At 37.6% G+C, this 20,053-nt stretch overlaps 2 protein-coding genes across 3 annotated transcripts; both read left to right on the top strand.

The window, feature by feature from the left end:
- The first annotated feature begins 1,132 nt into the window (after positions 1-1,132).
- On the top strand, positions 1,133-5,147 carry LOC137940707 (large ribosomal subunit protein uL30y-like). Of its 2 annotated transcripts, none has more exons than XM_068785845.1 (6): positions 1,133-1,211; positions 1,711-1,914; positions 2,925-3,025; positions 3,470-3,607; positions 3,786-3,888; positions 4,773-5,147. In XM_068785845.1, the coding sequence occupies exons 2-6, from the start codon at positions 1,735-1,737 to the stop codon at positions 4,986-4,988; spliced, it is 738 nt and encodes a 245-aa protein (XP_068641946.1). In that variant the 5' UTR covers positions 1,133-1,211; positions 1,711-1,734; the 3' UTR covers positions 4,989-5,147. The 2 variants fall into 2 exon arrangements, with proteins under 2 accessions (XP_068641946.1, XP_068641947.1); XM_068785846.1 differs by having other exon boundaries at positions 1,142-1,211; positions 1,695-1,914.
- A 351-nt stretch (positions 5,148-5,498) lies between these two features.
- Positions 5,499-14,425, top strand: LOC137940573 (zinc transporter ZTP29). The gene is made up of 12 exons (XM_068785715.1): positions 5,499-5,799; positions 6,719-6,777; positions 6,868-6,960; positions 7,104-7,196; positions 7,370-7,451; positions 7,624-7,679; positions 8,317-8,373; positions 12,896-12,936; positions 13,137-13,204; positions 13,582-13,638; positions 13,744-13,861; positions 14,201-14,425. Exons 1-12 carry the CDS (start codon positions 5,736-5,738, stop codon positions 14,244-14,246), a joined length of 834 nt encoding a protein of 277 aa, XP_068641816.1. The 5' UTR covers positions 5,499-5,735; the 3' UTR covers positions 14,247-14,425.
- The last annotated feature ends 5,628 nt before the right edge of the window (positions 14,426-20,053 follow it).

Here is a 20,053-nt window from a genome sequence, read left to right as displayed (position 1 = left end):
CTATTAACCATTTGGATACAAATAATGGATATGTATATTAAAGTTGCATTTTTTCTATTTGTTAATTAATGGTATTTTGAAATATTTTTTCTTCTCATTAAATTAATTTTAATTAAATAATACATATTATTGACAACTGATACCATGTGAATAAAGAATTAGATTATAATGAATCTAAATATTTTTTATATAATTATTTTTATGTTTGACAAATAAAATCATACAATTATTTGTAAAATTTAGTACTATTTAATATAAACTATATTAAATACTATTTTGACATATTTTAATTAAGATATAATTTAATAATATACATAAAAATATTTGACACTTCTATGTATTATTATAAAAAAAATCAATTAGATATATATGCTACCATTAAAAAATTATCCACATCTGCATGGTTTGGAACAAATTCGATACATAAAAAAAGTCAATATAATTTTCATTTGTAAAGGCAGAGCGGTGAAAAGAGGAATTTAGTTGGAATAAATTGACAGTAGCTGTATTTTAGCAATATAAAATATTTATTCATTTTTATATTTTTAAAGTCCTATTTTAGTTGTCTAAATAATATTTACTACTATTTAATTATTTTGAATACACAAAATAATTATGTAATTTTTTATTAAATAATATTATTAACTTGGCATATTAATTAATCAAATATTTAATATTGATGATATATAGAATATTATATGTTATTATACATTTCGTGGATTAGGTATAACCACTCAAGAATAAATATAATTTTTTTTAATGAAATAGTTACTTTTATAAAGTTTTTTTTATTAATATGATATTTATTTATTATCAACAATTTGAAAATATTTAAAAATACTATTTTTAATATATTATTTTTTAAAAATTAAAATAATATATATGTTTAATAATTATATAATAATTTACTTGAAAATATTTTATATTATTTAAATTTAAATTTAATTTTATTTGAATTATTGCTCTACTAATTAAAATATAAATATAAAAACTGTACTTTCGGAGTTCAAACACATGAGCCGACCGACCGTTCGGTCGGGTTATATGGAGAACCGACCCAGGCTAGTTGGTTTGATTCAATGCGAAGCGCTAGGGCTGTTGGTATAAGTCGTTTTGAACGAACACTGCTCTGCCATTCTCTGCTTCTGCAGCTGAACGAGAAACCATCGAAGCCGTCTGAAGTCCCTTGCCCCTGCGTGTTCTGTCGACGGGTAGGTTGTTGTATGTTTCCACATATTTTTGTTGAGGCATACTGTTCATGCGGAAAAAGGATTTATTGTTCTACTTCTCAGTTCATCTTTTTCAATATTTTAACATTTGCTGCTCTCTATTTGGAGTTTTTTTTTTCCTTTCCCCATTTTCAAATGCTGTAGTCCTGCTAGGATTTGTGGGTTCATGTTCTATTTCTTAGTATGTAGCTCTCCATTAAGAGATTTGTTGATATCTGCTGATAGATAGTTGCTTCCCCACCCCCTTTTTTTTTTTTCTTTTTCTCTTTTTTTTTCTGCTTTATTCATCATTCATCTGCCGTGGTTATTATATGGTTTCTGAGCGTGGTGTGCTCTTATCTTCCTATTGATTATTAGAGTTTTCTTACTTGATCCTATTATGTTGTGAAGGTGAAAACGGGTTTTCTTTCGTTTATATTCAATATCTTTATATCAGTTGAAGGTAATTATAGTGCACAATTGAAGTTGCATCCTTGTACAGAACGCGCTTCAAGTCTATATCTTCATGGAGGAACCAAAGCCCCTTGACTTTGTTCCAGAGGTAGTGCTGAAGAAAAGGAAGAAGAACGAAGAATGGGCCATTAAAAGGAGGGAGCAATTAGATGCACGGAAAAGGAGTCGGAAAGAAGATCAAAAACTTGTGTTTAAAAGAGCAGAACAGTTTGTGAAAGAATATCGAGACAAAGTAAGCGTGAAGTCCACTTTATTTTCCTTTCTCGTTTACCGATTCTTTAAACAGCAAATGTTCCAGTAAAAACACTATGCTTGGTTTTTATTCATTCTTCTTTTTGTTTCGGGGGGTAAGGGAGGTTGATGAAATGAAAAAAATGGAAAAAGAGGAATTGTCCTTGTTGTGCTCCCTTCTCCATACTTAAGTTGGAGAGAAAATAGTTCATCTTCCTAGTTTCTCCTTCCCAATTTTCTTTTATTTGATAAACAAGGAAACCTCTAGGAACTGGAGTTTTATTTTGCAATTCCCTTGCATTCACTGCAATAAACATGTCGAAACAAGCTGATCTCACGGGTCCTAGTTTCATTTATCCCCCCTTCCGAGTTAAGTATTTCATCCTTCATATTTTAATAACATATCTTGTACAGCCATCCTCACAAATGCTAGCTGAAAACTGTTGGGGAAACTGTAAATTTGTATTAGGAGCATTAGACACACACGATGTTGCTTATGTTTTTTCCTATTGTTGTCGTGTGTAAGTTTTGCTGGCGAAAAGAGCCAAGGAATTGGCTAACTAGATTGGTGTCCCAAGATGTTATATGTCAACTCCTGATTGCGAGTAAAGAATGTGATTCTTTATGGAGGAACCACACGGGTTTTTTTACATGGCAAAATGGTTTGTCAAAGCTCAGAGACCTACTTTGGAACTCCAGTGCTTGACATCTTCCAAAAAACACTGAAATTTTGTGCCACAGCTGAAGGCCTTATATGAAACAGACTCTGTTTATCACTGTTAGGTTCCTCAGTGTGCTACCCTTTGTTGAAAGAGTGAACACAAAGCTATAGAAGGAATTAAGTCTAATCAAAAGTTAAAGGCTATGTGTAGATTTTTTTTTTTTTTGCATATTCTTTTATATGTTTTCTGCAAATGTGATTTTACATTTGGACACTTTAGCTAGGATTGCGTAGAAAATTTTATTATTTTCCTATGTTACATGCATTGTTAACATTTGTCTATGTTGTAGCATTTGGATTTCGTTCTAATGAAACAGAGAAGAAAGAGACGACGGTTGCCCTCAATTGATGAACTTGGAGGTGGACTTCTTTTTGTAATTCGCATCAATGGGTAGGTTAAATTATTTACCTTATTTTCTGAAAATTTAGCTCCACTGGTGTGGCCTAAGGCAAATCATACACCTTTTATTTGCAACTTGCATCCATGCTTGGGAGTGTCATCAAATTTGTGCCCATGGCTAACTCATATGTTTGAACCATCTGAACTATTGGAATATTCAGTTTGAATGTGAGATTGGATTTATACGTACTTGTCTGGCTACTCTTCAGATGCTTCAGCCATTGGTTGGGTTAATTGTTGGACAAGTTTCTACATATTGGGGCCATGAATATGGTATCCTGGGGTCTATTGGCATTGAGGGGTCTCATGAATATGGCCAAGAGTTTTATGCATCCAGAGTGGAGCTGTCACTTGATTTTGTGTTCTCTATTTTCTTTCTTTGAGTCAGTGTTTTATCACAATTTTGTGATTTTAATATTTGGTGAAATTTTGCAGCAAGAATGATATGCATCCTAAGACAAGGAAGGTCCTCAATCGTTTGAGGTTGAGACACATCTGCAGTGGTGTTTTTCTTCAGGCCAATGAAAGTATCATGAAAATGTTGATCAGTGTGGAACCCTACATAACATACGGGTAATGGAAGGTTTTTGGGTAGCAATTGATGACAGTATCCTATTTCTCTTCTGTTTCAGTTTTCTGTAGAAATGGGTAATTCTAGCCAGTCGGTCATTTTCGAAAAGAAAAATTTCCCTATTCCTTCGTCTCATGAAAACAAACTTGGATCTGTAATGAGTTTCCTGTCCATTTACAGATGCCCTAATTTGAAGAGTGTGAAGGAGTTGGTTTACAAGAAAGGTTATGGAAAGGTTGACAAGCAGAAGGTTCCGCTCACTGACAATAACATGATTGAAGAGGTATTCACTTTTTAAGTGTTTATGAATATATCAGAATGGTGTTGTGTTTCATCTTTTCTTTTTAATGTCTGCCATCCTGTTTTCTTACAACTTGAAACACATGCATACGATAGATCTTGTTTATTTTCCTCTAATTTATGTTGCTCGTGCCTAAATTTGTCCCTTGGTTTGAGCTGTTGCCGAATGTTTGGATTGGGCCTTTAGTTCATGGGTCACACGGGGAGGTTCTAGTGTGAGGTTTTGGGTTCATGTCTTATTATGGTTTGGTTGTGGCGAATGTGTGATGAACATTCTGAGGAAAAAAAATCCTAAAAACCTTGAACAAAAACCTGAGTTCACTGAATCGGTGCACTCTTGCAGAGGCGTCTATATTGTGAGCAAACGTATCTTTTCTCTGTTCAGTTTGTTTTTATTTTGTATGATTCTTAATGTTGACAAACTTTTACTAACAAACCTGGATTCTGTTGCATGTTTGATGTACTTACATATCCAGAGAGTTTCATTTTTATATATTTAAGTATTATTTTCTTAAATGTCATGATTATCTAACTTAAAAGGAAGAAACAACCTCATCTTAATCACACTTGTGAATAGATTTTCAACCTGATAAACCACATTATGAGGATACTAGGGGCTGGCTTCTTGGAATGATTATCCTTTTCAAGACAGCATAAGAAAGTTAACCATTTTGGCCCGTGGAGACACACCACAAGTCTTTCACTCTTCTAACACCTTGATAAATTATTTTTCTGTTTGTTCCACAAATGATTCCCTCAATTCCCCGAGACTTTATTACGGATAGTCTTTCTTTGGGTGCATACTAGAATGTAGTTTTTCTATCATCATGTGACGATTCCAGCTTCACTTTCTCATTTTGATTGCAGGCGCTGGGGAAATCTGGGATTATATGCATTGAAGATATTGTGCATGAGATTGCTAAAGCAGGTCCGCACTTTAAGGAGGTAACCAGCTTCTTGTGGCCTTTTAAGCTTAACAAGCCCGAAGGTGGCCTCGGTAAGAAGAAAGCACTATTCAGGGTTGGTGGTGATGCGGGGGATCGGCAGGATAAGATTAATGAACTGATCAGCAAGATGAATTAGAATCATGCAGATGTAGTGCTTTCTAAAAGTGTACTACAAAATGCTACTATGCCATCCTATTGGAATTGATTTATGTTTCCTTTTGTATCAAATTGGAGCTTTTAGATATTTGTTCTCCAACTTTATGGGAGAGTTTTTAGAAAATGTGTTTTAGGGGTATATGGTAATTTTACCCAGCTCACACCTATTCCAAGTCGTCACGTAACTTGAAGAGGCCTTTTATCTTTTTGCCCCATTTGCACTTTAAGAGAAATAAAATCAGGTTCCCTTGATAATCATCAATTTCCATCAATGCCTTTCCTCTCTTCTTAAAAATAAATAACTTAAAGCAAATTGCATTAAAAAAAAATATACTATGCTTTTCATATTAGAACAAGAATCAGAAGTGAGCAAACGTGGGGACGGTCGACAGACCGCCCGCCACACTATGCCTTACGTCGCACTTTAGGCGAATAAGCATTTTGGGCGTTAATCATTCTTCTCTAACGCCTTAAATAAAGTAATCGTTCACGTCGTCCCTCTCGGTTGCTTTCTCCCTCTTCTCGACTCGCGCTTCGTCCAGAGACTTTCCCTCCAAATAAAATAACAAACTAACGCTCCACTGCCTGCTGCTCCGCCTAGTTTTTTCCCTCGTTTCTCTAGCCCTAGCTTCTACTCACTTTCTTCGTCCATTTCCTTGGACCGTGGTTATAGAGAGCTCCGTGTATTTAAGCCTTGATCAGGTTCTGTTGTCGGACGGGAACTGTCATGGATTCTCAGGTCATGGTTGCTCTCGTCCTCTCGCTTGTCGGCGGGTTGAGCACGTCCATAGGTATGGCGAGGTCTTCTGTTCTCTTGTCTATCGCTTTCGCGTTGTTCTTTTTGTTTCGTTTTCTATCTGCAAATTTGCGGCATTGGTCTTTTTTTTTTGGAAGCTGAGCAAAATTAGCCACAATTTATCTGGATCATTAGTTTGGATTGACATTCGTAACCGGTGCGTCTTACAGTCGTTTTTTCTTATTTTTGTCCTGTGGAGAATGTCGCCATTTTCATTTTATTCATTGTTGTTATGATGCATTCTGTAGGTACTGTCATATGCGACCGCATTCGAATATACTGGACCAACTTAATGTCATTGACTGCTGTTTCCTTTACTCCGAATGGATGTTTAAAATCCTCCATTTTTATGGACAGCTAGTGTTCCATGCCGCAGTCCACAAGTCGTGGTAGCGCTATTATATGTCAGATTTTCTCAGACTGGATCCCTGGTGTCTGTGTTTAGTGGATAAGGGTTGGATTTTCTTAGCATTCTCTTTTCTTGACAACATGGGATTCAGTTTGAGTTTCCACAGGAGGTTGCGCGAGAAGCATAGATAGTAATAGAATTGGATATCTTGGCAATTTATTAATGACATTCTGTTCAACCTTCCTTCAGTTTCTATTCCAATTCTCCTAGAAACAACTAATTTGCATATTTTGCTTGTGTCAAACCTGTACAAAACTGGCCAAGCCGAAATGATTAAGAATTGGGCTGTGTTCAGCAATTATGGGTGAATATATTTGGTGTCTGATGTGTATTCAACTCTATAGATTGTGATTCATAATGAGCAACATATTTAATAGAATGAGTCAATTGTTCTATGAATTTGTATGTCCTGTATTCAATGAAACTGTTCTTCATAATGTTGAGATTCTCTCATGGATGCAATTGGTTGCCCTTACACCATCTCTTTATTGTTTTGTTGGACTAGGTGCATTCTTTGTGATCATAAATCCTGCTCCCAATCTGAAGATGTTGGGGCTTTTACAGGTTCTGCAATTTGTTTCCTCCGCACTCGCTCTATCGATATTGTGACTTAAGCAAGTCGTTGAATTTTTAAAGCTCTTCTCTTTTCTGCAGGGGTTTGCTGCTGGGCTTATGCTCAGCATTTCTTTCTTTGACTTGGCACATAATGCCTTGAATTCTATTGGCTTCTTGAAGGGCAACCTTTGGGTAGGCTTCCTGTATGGCTAATTATAATTCTCTCTCTCTCTCTCTCTCTCTCTAGTTTATGTTACTAATAGTTTTGTTTAGACAGTTCTTTACTTATTTTCACAAGAAATATAGTTATGTAGTTGGTAATTTCATTTATGCAGTTCTTTGCTGGTGTTATTGTGTTTGCTCTTATTGCACATTTCATACCAGAACCAACGCTTGCTCCAACCAGTACAGTTGTAAAAAGGAAGCAGGTCAGTTGATTCTTCTTTTTATCTTAACAATGCATAACACTGCATATTTGGATACCCTCTTTCTCTTTCTCTCTCTGTCTCTGTCTCTGTCTCTCTGTCCCTCTCCCTCCCTCTCTCTCTCTGTGGCAAACTATTGTGACTTTTGCATGCCTTTTCAACATGCTAAATTGTAGAAAGATGATGATGGAGCTGGGAAGGACCTGATGAAAAAGCACCGTCGTCAAGTTCTATTTAGCGGAATTATCACTGCAATTGGTATGTGTTTCTTAGTAGAATCAGTGCTTCATTCCCAGTTCATTGGCACTCTGTTTATCTCTAGATGTTAATCAGGTCAACAAGTTCTCACGTTTCAAGATCCCGCTTTCTTCCTTGCTTTATGTCCTACTGTTATCATGTAATGATTGTGTTTTTTCTTTCCTAAATGCAGGTATAAGTTTGCACAATTTTCCTGAGGGGATGGCAGTATTCCTTGGTTCCATCAAGGTGCTTGTCTTCTGTAGTCTGCTCGATAATACACAATTGTGCTCCAGTGCAAAAATATATCCCATCATCTAATGGGTAGTCAGTTCTAGTTAGCTACTTTACTTTCCTAACACCATTGGACAAATGTTTTCACTCTTGTAGCTTATGTTACAGTAAGGGTAGTGGAGAGAAGAGGCTGCTCATTGCTTCATTGGATGAAACTGATTTATTTAGTTCATAATACATCCTGTTGACAATTAACTATAAGTAATACACATTTGTGTGCCCCACCTTTTTTTAACAGTGGAGTTTTGACTGAACTGATCTAGTTTCTTGCAAGCCCTGTACTCTGTAGCTCATTTAGCCTTAATTTCTGTAGAATGATGCTCTTTCTTCCATGCAACATTCAGCTCTTTCATGCAGGTTTTGGGATCTATACAATTTTATATATTTGGATAGGTTTTATAGTTTATTATGTGATTTCCAGAAAAAAAAAAACTTTTATAAACCAGTATTCTTTGTAACTTTGAAACAGCTACTTGAAATTTCAATGTTTTTCCACTTATCAGGTGATTTATTTTTTCTGGCTTTAATCAGTTTTGAAAAATTAAATTTATGCTGCTTATTTATTGTTTGTCTAATATTTAGCTTCTTGCAGGGGCTTAGGGTTGGTGTTAATCTGGCCTTTGCTATTGCTCTACATAACATTCCAGAGGTATGCTCAATGCTATAACCATTATAGAGGCTCAATCTTCTCCAAAGCTTTTTAAGCATATATCTTGACTCAAGTTGGTTATATTTTGTTGTTCAAGAGTCAGTCTAAGATGGCATGGCCGTTTTGCTGGCTCTCTGTGTCGTTTCATTTTTAAATGTTGCGGCAGATCAGAAAAATTGATCTTCCAGCCGCTAGTTTTAGTGTAATGTCACAGCAATTGGCAGTTTATCAAACAATCTTATAACATAAAATTCTTTTCAAGAAAAGCTTGACATTGGATGAATGTTGTGGTTCTCTTTTGATTCTTTTGCTATGTCTTGGTCTAGTTAGATGACAGAAAAATAGAGTGTATTTAAATTTTGAAGTATAAGGGTATGCAGCACAGAAGTTGCAGACGTTGTATCTATTTATGCTTACTGCTATAGTGGGCGGGTTCCACTCTAAGATGACTAGCTTTTCAGCTTAGTAGTCCAAACTGAAGCATGGGGATATGCTTCACAGAAACTTTAGACATGTAGCTATTGTGCTTATTTCTATGTTGGTAGGTTCCAGCCCTGAAATGGCTAGCTAACTTAAAAAGCTTTCTTTCAGTCCAAAGTTTTTCAAAACTATGATCAATGTGGACTTTTCCTGACTAAACCTCGCCTAACATCCATGTCCAATACTTTAGAAAGATAGACATGCCTGAGACAAATAGATGGACCAGGCATAGAACCTGTGTTATAAAACTTGACTCAGACTGGTTCAACTCGGGTCAACCAGGCTTGACCTCTGGTTGAACCGGTGATGACATCATCCAATGTCATATTTGTTCTAAAATATACAAATAATAATTAAAAAAATAGGGGAGATTTCTCTCTCTTAATCTGCAAGCGGCTGGTGGGCAGAGGGCAATCGTCCTTCCCTTTGCCATGGTGGGAGGGCGAGGGGGACTGCCCCTCTCCTCCCCCATTTTTGTGCTGGTGGGGTTGATGGCAGAGAGGGCTGGGGATCCTCCTCCTTTCGATTCCAAATAGGAAGGGAGGGGAATGAGTCCCTGTTTTCCATTGCACGGGTGAGTTTCTCCCTGCACATAGCATGACCTTGCTTACCAGCCAGGTTAGCCAGTTCACTGGTTGAACGTGCTGATTCGGCTGGTCAGTCAGGTTTAAACTCATTCCCCATTTTCTACTACTATTGACCCAGACAGGGGGCCGGGCTGTGGTTGAACCTGGTTCAACTGGTTGGTCCAGTCCGGTTTTTATATCATTGCATAGAACAAAAACAGTTGTGTTTGGAGCTACTTTAGTTGTGATACATCAGGCTGTTTTCACATGAATGACAAGCCAATGTTGCAGCGTCTTCCAACTTACAATTTCAAGATCTTTTGAACACATCTTGTTTGTGACCTTTGCCAACTAATGCCTACTAAGTTTACATGTATTAGAAAACATCTTCTTGGAAAAACTACTGTAAGTTTGACAAAACATGCTGAAGGGATTAATGTGTTTCTTCTGCATGTCCATGTGCAGTAGATCACTCCCCTTGGTTAGTGAGATAATTCTACCTTGTGATTGTCACTTTTCATTTAATGTCTACATATCATGGTTGCCATTGTGTTCGTTATTTCCTGCTACTTTAGTTCTCTCTCCCTCTCTCTCTAATTTGCTTTATGACCTGCTCATGCAGTTTATAATTTCGAAGAGAATGGTTGTGAAATACATGATCTAGGGTGGAATCTATCTGTTCTTAATCATGTTCTCCAATCATTTAATTTTGGTCTAAATGTGAATCTGTAATTACTGTTGCTCATAAACGATCTGGTGATTTGAAAAAAATAGAAACAAAAAAAAAAACTATATGGTTATTGGAAATGCAAACTAATATAGCATATGTATATGTACTAAAAGTATTTCTTACCTATATGCCCCTCGAAATGTGGAAAGGAATACCTATATACCCCTTAGTTCTAAATTAATGTCTAGAATTAGCTACATACATGTCAATTAACTTTAGCTTTGACATATGAAAAGACGAAAAATTGTCTTAATAATATTATGACTTTTTACCATGTAGGCTTACAAGTTATTCAATGTTGACTTGTACATGTAACATGTGACCATCTTCACTTGCAGTCTGAAAAGAAGATGTAGGGCACACCAAGTGCTGATTAGATGAATTCTACAGCTCATATTGAATATTTTTTTAAAATTTATATAACAATGGAAAAAATATTTCAGTAAAAGAAACTCCATAAGGAGATAGAGAATACATTGTGAGGAAAAAATTCAATGAGTGTGAAAAAAAATTTAAAGTCAAAGAGGCAAAGAGATGTTAACAACAAAATGTTGCCTAGTGACTCCTTCCCTAGCTAGAGAATCGGCCAAACCATTTCCACTTCTAAGTGTGTGAGACTAAGATATGCAAGTTTTTTTACAAAATCCTCAGTTTCATCAACGTAAAATAGGGATCTTCTAGGAGTTTTCTTTTTTTCAAAGCCTACTCTTGAAGAGCCCCCTTCAAATATCAGAGGATTTAGAGTACTGTGATAAATATAGTCTCAAACCCCGGAGGGCTCTTAATTCTGCGACTGTCGAATCATACAAGTTAAAGGAGCAAAATAAATAACAAGGATATTACCTAAAGAGTCCCATATAGTTCCATTTCCACTGGCAAATCCTGGATTTTCATGGGAATTATCATCAAAATTTAGACTGAGAGATAAGAGAACTTAGAAGGTGAAAGGTTTCATGGAATTTAACAGCTTAAAAATGAAATGCATGACAGCCTCAATGACACTGCCAACTCATTATGCTTGTTCTCAAAGGTTCTATTGTGCTCCTAAGATTCCATTTATTGCAGCTGGAGTTAATTTCCAGTAATTTTTTTTCCAAATTTTCTGCTAGGAGCCACAGATGTTTGCCCAATCTTTGATGAAAAAGAAAAAAACGAAACATAAATGTAGACCATATTTAATGTATAAGCTGACTAAATTTTTTTGACAAAAGGGCAATGAAGAAGTACATGATCAGCACTTTCCAGGGCATCTTTGCATAACTTGCAATTTCAACCTTCAATCATATTTTGCCTTTTCCTAAATTAATCAATAGTTACAATATTGCCCTGTGTCCCACTCTAGAGGAAATGGATAACCTGGGGAGGAGGGGGCTTCAGGATGTTTTTGCTTAAGGTTATAACCACATAAGTTGGATTGAGAACAAACAGTATAAGCTCTGGAAGGGTCATGCTTCCAAATCATTATGTTATCACTGAGGTTTGTAAGTAGATACATTCCGATGTGATTAAAAGATTACAAGCCTTAGATTCCTCATAATTTAAAAGGCCCTTCCAAAATTAGCTCCCAATTATGCTGGCCACCATTAATATGAATTAGACACTGTTGTATTCTGTCCTCTAGCCAATCTGAAAGGTGAGGTAGTCGCAAGTGTGTTGTCTCCCACCCAAACATCAAGGCTACATTAAGTAAGTTCTCCCTTCTCACATGTATTCCAAATCCATAACAGTGTGTTCTAAGCCAACAGATGGTTTCCCCTAAGCCTGCACAAGGACGAGGAAACAAATCTTTCTCATTGCATTTGTACTTATTTACAATGATCTTTCTCTGCATACTTCCCTTATCATCACCAAATTTCCATTGTCATTTAGATAGGAGGGTAGCTCACTTGCATACTTATTAAAGACTCATCATTTTTATAGGGTATCTTTGTCTTTTCCCATGCCGAGGTTAGAATTAACTGATGACATTTAATGGGAGGGGTATGTAGGTAATTAACCCTATTTTGTGTTTTCCCTGCTCCCTTCCCCAAAAATCCAAATATGTTTAAAGCATAAGTAAAAGATGACACCGATAGCTTGCTTAATGAAGTAATGAAATAATACAAGATACTCTACTTTTGAACTTTCTTGCTCGCTATGTGATATTTGCCTTTCATGAGAAACATCTGACTTTTTGTGGTTATCTTCTTAAAAATGTTTAAACTGTGAAGCTCTAAAATAGACTTTGACTTGCATCATGGCACAAGGGTAATATTTCATGCCAGAAGGTACTAACAGAAGCACATGAAAAATAGATTTCTACTTATCAAGAAATTTTTTTATTGTAAAAGTTCAATAAGGTGTTGTTTCATAAAAAAAGTGTTGTTTCATAAATTATGTAATTCACATCTCTTTTGCCTTTACATGCTGAATATTTTGCTTTTTAATAGATATGACTATATCCGATAAAACAACCCTTTATATGAGAAGATAAGTAGGAAAGAATAATCAACAAACATCCAATTTTAACAGAGCACACAAAGTTTGCTTGTTTGAAGATTGCCCGTGTTTATCTCATTCACATATTTAGTCAATTTTCTTTAGCTCTAAGCAGGAGCCTGCATTTCAACCCTGTGAAACTTAACAGAACCTTTTCTGTTTTGAAAGGATTTTGGCCTTCCATTTCTTGAAGTGATTAACATTCACCGGTTTAAATGAATAGCTGGGAGCTGTAATTTTGAATGATCTCCTCCACTTCTTTTTTCAGGGTGTTGCTGTAGCACTTCCAGTCTATTTTGCAACAGAGAGGTAAAGATTCTGGAAACATCTAAAATTGAATTTTAGCCCGAGTCTTGAGTAGTGTATAAGTAAGATGTCACCTTCTATAATCTCTTTTGCATATGTAGGCATAACTGTATATAATCTAAGGATATCAATGTGTAACATATCCATGATTTTTGTAGTCTGAATTTCATTATAAATTGACATATTTTATATGTTCACTACAGCAAATGGCAGGCATTTAAACTGGCTACTCTTTCTGGTTTGGCTGAGCCCCTAGGTGTAATTATTGTAGGTATGTTGGTGATTATCATCTGTGGTTTGTGTTGTATCAAGCTTCTTGGTAATAACATTATGTATTTGGGTTTTATATACTTTCCTTACAAGTTTGTTGCCGATTGGAAAATGTAAGATGCTTGAGCTTAGACTCTATCAATCTAGAATTATGAATGGTCATCCATGTGGTGTTTTGGTTGGCTTGAAGATAGAATAAGAAATTGACAAATAAAATCGTCAAAAAGTTGTGTTCAGGGAGGACAGTGTGTAGGCAATGAAGGTTGTTACTTTTACTATTTAGTTGTCTTTTACTTCTTATCATCGTCATCTATTTGAAGTTCTCATGGTGGCAAAAACAGTGATTTCGTTTACTAAAAGAAGGCATTTTACATGCAGCTTACCTGTTTCCGAGCAGTCTAAGCCCTCAGATACTTGAGGGTTTACTTGGATCAGGTTTGATCTTTATTATATGTGCTCATATTTTTCTCCACAGGCAAACAAGCCCAAATCAATTTTGTTTCTTAACTTGTTGCTTGTGCCCTTGTTGTATTTGTGCAGTAGGGGGAGTAATGGCTTTTCTCACTTTACATGAGATGCTACCTCTAGCATTTGATTATGCAGGGCCGAAACAAGCTGTGAAGGCTGTCTTCATAGGCATGGCTTTCATGTCTGCGAGGTTAGTTTTGCTAGACTGTAGAATTATTGAGCATGTACTCTGATATAGATTGTTTTTGTAAGTTCTTGTATGCTTATATTCTTAAAATTATAAACAAAGACCACGTTTTCATATGTTGACATCTAGTTGGCTGTTGTTGCAAGATTGTATCCAATATGACACCCATATCAGTCATCTCATAATATTTGGTATCCTTTGTCTGTGGGATAGTTATGACCTATGAGAGCGTAATTGAATCACTCCAATACAGATGCCAAAACTAAGCTTGGTTTTTGGGTTTTTTACCTGTTTCTTTTTTACCACTGATACAGTTTTTCTTTCATTTGCCTCACTTTTCAGTCTTTACTTTTTGGAGATGAGCTTGCCAGAGGAGATGAGCTTGTAGCTTTGAAATTTCTGTAATGTATTCCGTACCCTCTTAAAGTCCAGAAGAACAGCGACAACTTCTGTGCATTACTGTACACGAACTTCCAAGAAAATGACAATGTAACATTCAAAAAAAATGAAATCTGTCACTTCTTTATGTTAATCTGTACAAATCTCGGTGTCAATGCCTGATGTAGTACTTCTGACATCCATTAAAAGAAAAAGCTATTTCTTCATACCAAGTCTTGTTGCTAAATGGTACTCCTGGTTCTAAAAAAGCCCCCAGGCTTTGTTGGTGAATGTTGAACGAACATGTTCGACCAAGTCAGCCTCCATCGAGCCATTGGCATAGGAAAAGCTGGGAATACGTCAGTAGTCTTCGGCGTAGTTAACTAACTGGCCATGCATAGGCAGATAAATACCATCTATTCGGAGTGCTGTTTGTCCATCTTGGACAAATTCAATTAGGTTGTTAGTCGTCGCTTTTAGATCCCATGACTAAAGGTTGGGTGGCTGCGTTCGCTTCATTGTAGGTCTTCCCCTAGTTCCTGTCCCATGTTGAAATACAAGGCCTCTATGCACATGGCTTGTCAATAAGGTCTTAATTGCAAAATTCGCGTACTGTGGTCATTGTTCACTGCACGTTGCTCACTCGAACCCATATCTTTATTTTGACATCCACAGTCAATGAGGTAAAATTTTGATCCGAAACTTCTGCGAGCTTCGGAATCAAAGGCTGTGAATGAACTTCCAACTTCCGAGAGCAGGGCAGAGAAGAATGAAATATCCAATGTTTATATTCAAGGAGCAATCAGGTTGAAAGTTGTCCAGTCATTCCCTTTACCACATTGAGAAAAGAGAGGCTCGATTGGATTAAATGAAGGGATGGATGGAGCTTTCGGGTCCAAAAAGACGAACATTTCTTCCATACCATCAATTCCAATCTTTCTTCTTTGGGGAGATAGCCTCCCTCTGTAGGGGAGATAAAAAGGCATATTCTCTTAAAGCAAAAGAGAAAAAGAAGCCTTCCATCAATGAAAGGGGACGCTGAGAAGATACATTTTTTCAAAACTTTTATCGGGAAGAGAGGAAACCTGGTTCCATATTTACTCCAAGCTACCGCCGTTGTAAACTGTAGAGACCCTTCAAAAGCAATCTAACGGAGAAGAAGAAGCACGGGAGGCTGAGGTCTTCCCATGCCAAAGCAAGAACTGGATTAAGATCGAATCAAACAAGTCACAACTCTTTATTGTAACTAAACAGTCAGGCACTCACCTAACACCGCGCCAAACCAAAAAAAAACACAAACAAAAGAAACAGATCAGGTGTCTGCTTCTTTGTCCTCGAACAGGCTTGAACAGCGAGTAATATTGTAGCTGCACAGTTGACAGGGAGGAGGAGAGTGAGCGAGAGAAAGACGAGAAATTCAAGTTCCCGAGAAGGAGACCACCGAGGGTGCATGATTGAGAGAACAAAAGGAATGTCCAAACAAAAGACCGGTTGAGAGTAGGAACTCGGACGGACGGATTGAAATTGCAGTGAGGGCATTGAATATATCCCTCTTTTACGTTCTTTGTCCCATTGTAGTCAGAGCCCGTTTTTACTCTCCCTAGAGGCACAAGCATCGCCATCCAACCGAGTTTCCCCTGTACCAAAAATAATTGCAGACTCGCGTTAACAAATAGCATCCCTTTCAAGGATTTCATCCGCCGGTCACAAGACAAAGAAACGAACACGATGAAGCCCTAATAATCGTTTTTTACATACATGGTCATCCAAGCGCGCGGTTAGAGTCCCCTCTACTGTTTGTTTGTTATCATCATCGTGTCCTTGAGAATTTAATGCAAATAGGAAGTCTTCCACCGCTTCAGTTCTCGCTCCGATTCTCTGCTTGTCTTGCGCAGGAGGAATTATTGCGTCCTGTATAACAGAGACCGTGCGATGTCCGTCAATGGCTACCAGGACCCAGCTTTCAGAGCAGGAGGGGCAGTCCAGGAATCCCAGCAAAGGGTCTTCTGGGATATAACAAGCTGGAGATAGTGGCAGGCGACACGTGCGTCGTCGGTGTGAATCACGATCGCTTTTTGGTTCCATCTTTTATTAATTTTTAATGAGAAAGTAGTGACATCAGGCAGAGTACTTGACTCGGCATTGGCTCTTACGGGCGTTTGTTTATTCTATTTGTCTGCTACGAAGCCAAATTTCCTAGCCAAATCCAGGACAAATGTTGGAGTGGACGGTCCGGATTCCGGATTTTAAGCTCTGCCTCTCCTCAACTTCTCATCCGAACCAAACCCATTTATTTCTTTTTCCTTCCTTCCCTTGTTTCTTTCTCCTCGATCTCTCTGCAACTCTCAAAACGAAATTGATCAAAAGCTTTAATGGCAAAACTCTTTTTCTCTTTCAAAGAAAATGGTGCAATTAGCAGATGGTAAAAGTATGAAAACTTCGATTGATGAAAAGTCGAGGACATGTCTCTTTTCAGAGGGAACTTTGGCCCAGGTTGTTTTTCACTTTATACCTTGAAAAGCGCTTTATTTTGATGATGATGAAGATTAGAGAAGGTGCCTTCGAGGAAGCTGGTAAGAGAGGAAAAGGAAAAGCTTTCTCTCTTTTTTGGATTTGGTTAGAATAGAATAACAACGTTTTGGGCTTAAAATATGGTGGATCTATGCACGTAAAAGTTGGCTTTTGTTCTTCATGAACGTAGAAAGACAAACATGAAGCTGTTAGTACTACCCTCCGTTCGTCTGTTCTTGCCTACTTTCTCACCCGACTTTTGCCGGAAAGACTTTACGCTCATCAATTCATGGCTAAACGAATTAATTATTGTGGGTCCGTTCCTTCTCCATTTGTCTACATTCTCCCTTCAGCCCGTATCTTAATCTTACAACCAGTAATGGAGAATTTTCTTTTTTGGTAATTTTCCAATGATAAATATGTATACACAAGTTTCCGTGTATGACCATGTTGCTTGGTTTTAGCGGTTAATCACCGATCTGGATCGTCTTCACAACATCGACGACAGCAGCGCCCAGAAGCTTGGTCAATGGTTAAAAGTTGCAAGCATTATACAGATCAATACTGAATGTAACAGCTTCTTTTTCAGTGGCTAATAGACTTGAGAATGGTATCAAAATTTTCCCCAAAACAAAAGACAAAAAAAATAAAAAAGGAAACAGAAGAGAAAAGTGTTAGAAGAACGATTCATTATCCCATCTTCAGAATTCAGATTTCAGTTAAGGTCGTACATTCCCCCGTTTACTTTGATGTAGGTATTTCCTTAAACCCGTGTAAATATATCTGGATTCCATGTCCGCGTCTGATTTGATCTGTTAGAATCATGTCCAAGAACATCAAACAGAGCTTTTTCTTGGACCTAGAAAAAGCCTATAAGTGTTCTTTGTCATCCTACTTTGTTCAGATTATAATTTTTGTTATTTTCTTTCTTTCCTTGTATGCTCTCTTTCTTCTCCTTGAAGACTCCCTTATTCTCGAGCAAAACAGACCCAACACTGCAACTTGGAGAATCTCTAACCAAATGACCAAAGTCTTCCTGCTTTAGCAGAGCAGAAACGGATCAAACCCAGCATATGAGATGAAGATGATGAAAAAGAGAGCTCCGGGTGTTTCCTTTTCCTTTTGGTGAAAAAGGTGATTTATGTCTTTGTTAATAATGCCGCTTTTTTTTTACTCTCTCTCTCTCTCTCTCTCTCTCTCTCTCCATCTCTCTCTTTTCCCTCTTTCTGATGACTTGTCTTTTCCTCAAATGGATTCTCTAATAAACTAAGAAGGTATCATTTCATGCAAGTCTTTCAGAAGATTCACATTGTCAACTATGTTACGTGATGTTCTCGTTGCTTAGAACTCTTAATACAACTCGTTTTAATTCTTTTTTCCGTCATTGACATGAGACACTGGTCAATCCTGACCAAATTAAAATACTATTTGCCTCTCTATATCAGTTGAAATTTGTGCACCAGGAGATGCATCGGAATGTTTTCATATTGAAAAAACAAACTACTCAGCATAAACCGAAACGAAGTTCTCTGAGGTCATGAAATTGTACCGAGAAAATCGCCGAGCATTTTCTGGTGGAGCAGCGACCTTAAGAGTTGAAAACGAGGCCTCGTGATTCGTCTCCACGGAGACAAAGCTGTCCCCTCTTGTTGGAATCCAAATTGAGAGAGAGAGAGAGATAAAGCATAAATATATTATTATTTTCAAGAGATGGTTACTGCTTGGTCTCCTGCACCAAGTTACCCAACATTGCCCTCAATAAACTGTCTTGGGATTTTAAGCTTCTTCACTGTGTGAGAATGTAGGCACTCCTCTCTCCTTCGTGCATCTTAATAAATTCTTGGGGAGTTGGTCTCAGTCGCCGGGGCTCTGCAACTCCTCTTAGGGTTTGCCATGGATCTCCAAGGAAGATACATGTACAGCTTCTTCTGTTATTAAATGGAGTTGGTCCAGGAGAGAGGGCAATCACTAATAATTCTGTAACATGTATAAACGTTAAACAAATGAAAAATGACATTGAAGAGTAGTCATGACTCTTGACGGATTAATTTGCAGTAATTAATTTTAGCTACAGTAATGATCATCTCCTGAACCAAGAAAAGAACAGGAACGAAAAGAAGGATAATGACAGTGTTGTTAGAGAGTCAAAGCTAGGAGAAAAGACCCGAGTGTCAGCTTTTAACACATTCTAATCATCATGTAGAAACTCCGTGGCCTCGCTTCAGTGACATGTTTCACAGATTAACAACAGCCGTGATGATACAGGAGCGCTTTGTCTTCAAGTCCAGCCAACAATGTCATCATTAGTTTAGACTTGAGCAACTCCTGTAAAGCCAACTCTTAAGCCATGGCCAGTTAAGCAGAACATGGGAATAATAGCTCGCTGACTTGATGATTTTCTGAATAAAACAGAAGCAGAAAGGGAAAGAGAGCAGAATATGGAAAGAATAGTTAGAAAACTGGCGGATGGTATTCCTGGAAGAGCGTGGTGGGAAAAAAACGAAAGGGAAGGCGAGGGGGAGAATAAGGGGAAAAAACATGGTTGAGGTCAGAAAGAGAAAGCTGAAAATGTAGCAGGAGAGTGGAGCCCAAGGTCTGTTGGTGGGATTGCGAGCGACATGTCCTGATACCTCCCGCATAGTACATACATAAAACTGATGGATGGATTGTAGTTGAAATGACGTTTCGGAAAACACTTTGACTGATCCTTCTGTATTCTTTGGACAAAAGACTGCCACCGAGATCCCTTCCATCCCTTCCCACTCTCCGAAGTCCCATTCTTACGACGCTTTACTGTTACTCGATGCCTGGCTTTATTGCCTCTCTCTCTCTCTCTCGCGCGCGCGCCCTCATTCGTCCTGCCCTTACAAGCTAATCATTGATTTGAATTTCCATGGCAGTGAATCACAACATGGTATATGTTCCATCCATCAACATACAATCTCTCTCCACTATCCAAAGCAAAGCATCATATGCACCCAAAAGCTGAAATATCTGTTGCAGGTTGAAAAGCCCATCCAACTTCATTCGGAAGGAAATATGTAGTGGGGCTTTCTTCATTCGCTTGAGGTAATACTTGATCCATGGTACTGCTTCGCGGAGCGAGTTGTGACAGGAAAGAAAAAGCAACGAAAAAATTGGAAGACCCCATGTAACACTCTGAAAGTGGAGCAGATCTGATTCGTTAGAAACTTACTCTGCCTAGGAAGGATAAAAATTTGAAAACCCAGAGATGGAGCAACCTCACCCAGGCCCGGTCCCCCGCTCTGAAGCATCACTTACAGGGAGATGATAGTTGATACAGAT

Source organism: Aristolochia californica, unplaced genomic scaffold, assembly GCF_029961685.1.
Source record: "Aristolochia californica isolate CCGP_79_NKW_82.1479 unplaced genomic scaffold, dmAriCali1.0.hap1 SCAF_9, whole genome shotgun sequence".
Classification (NCBI taxonomy): domain Eukaryota; kingdom Viridiplantae; phylum Streptophyta; class Magnoliopsida; order Piperales; family Aristolochiaceae; genus Aristolochia; species Aristolochia californica.
Note: the sequence above shows the minus strand (reverse complement) of the source record. Positions and strands in the feature narration are given on the sequence as shown.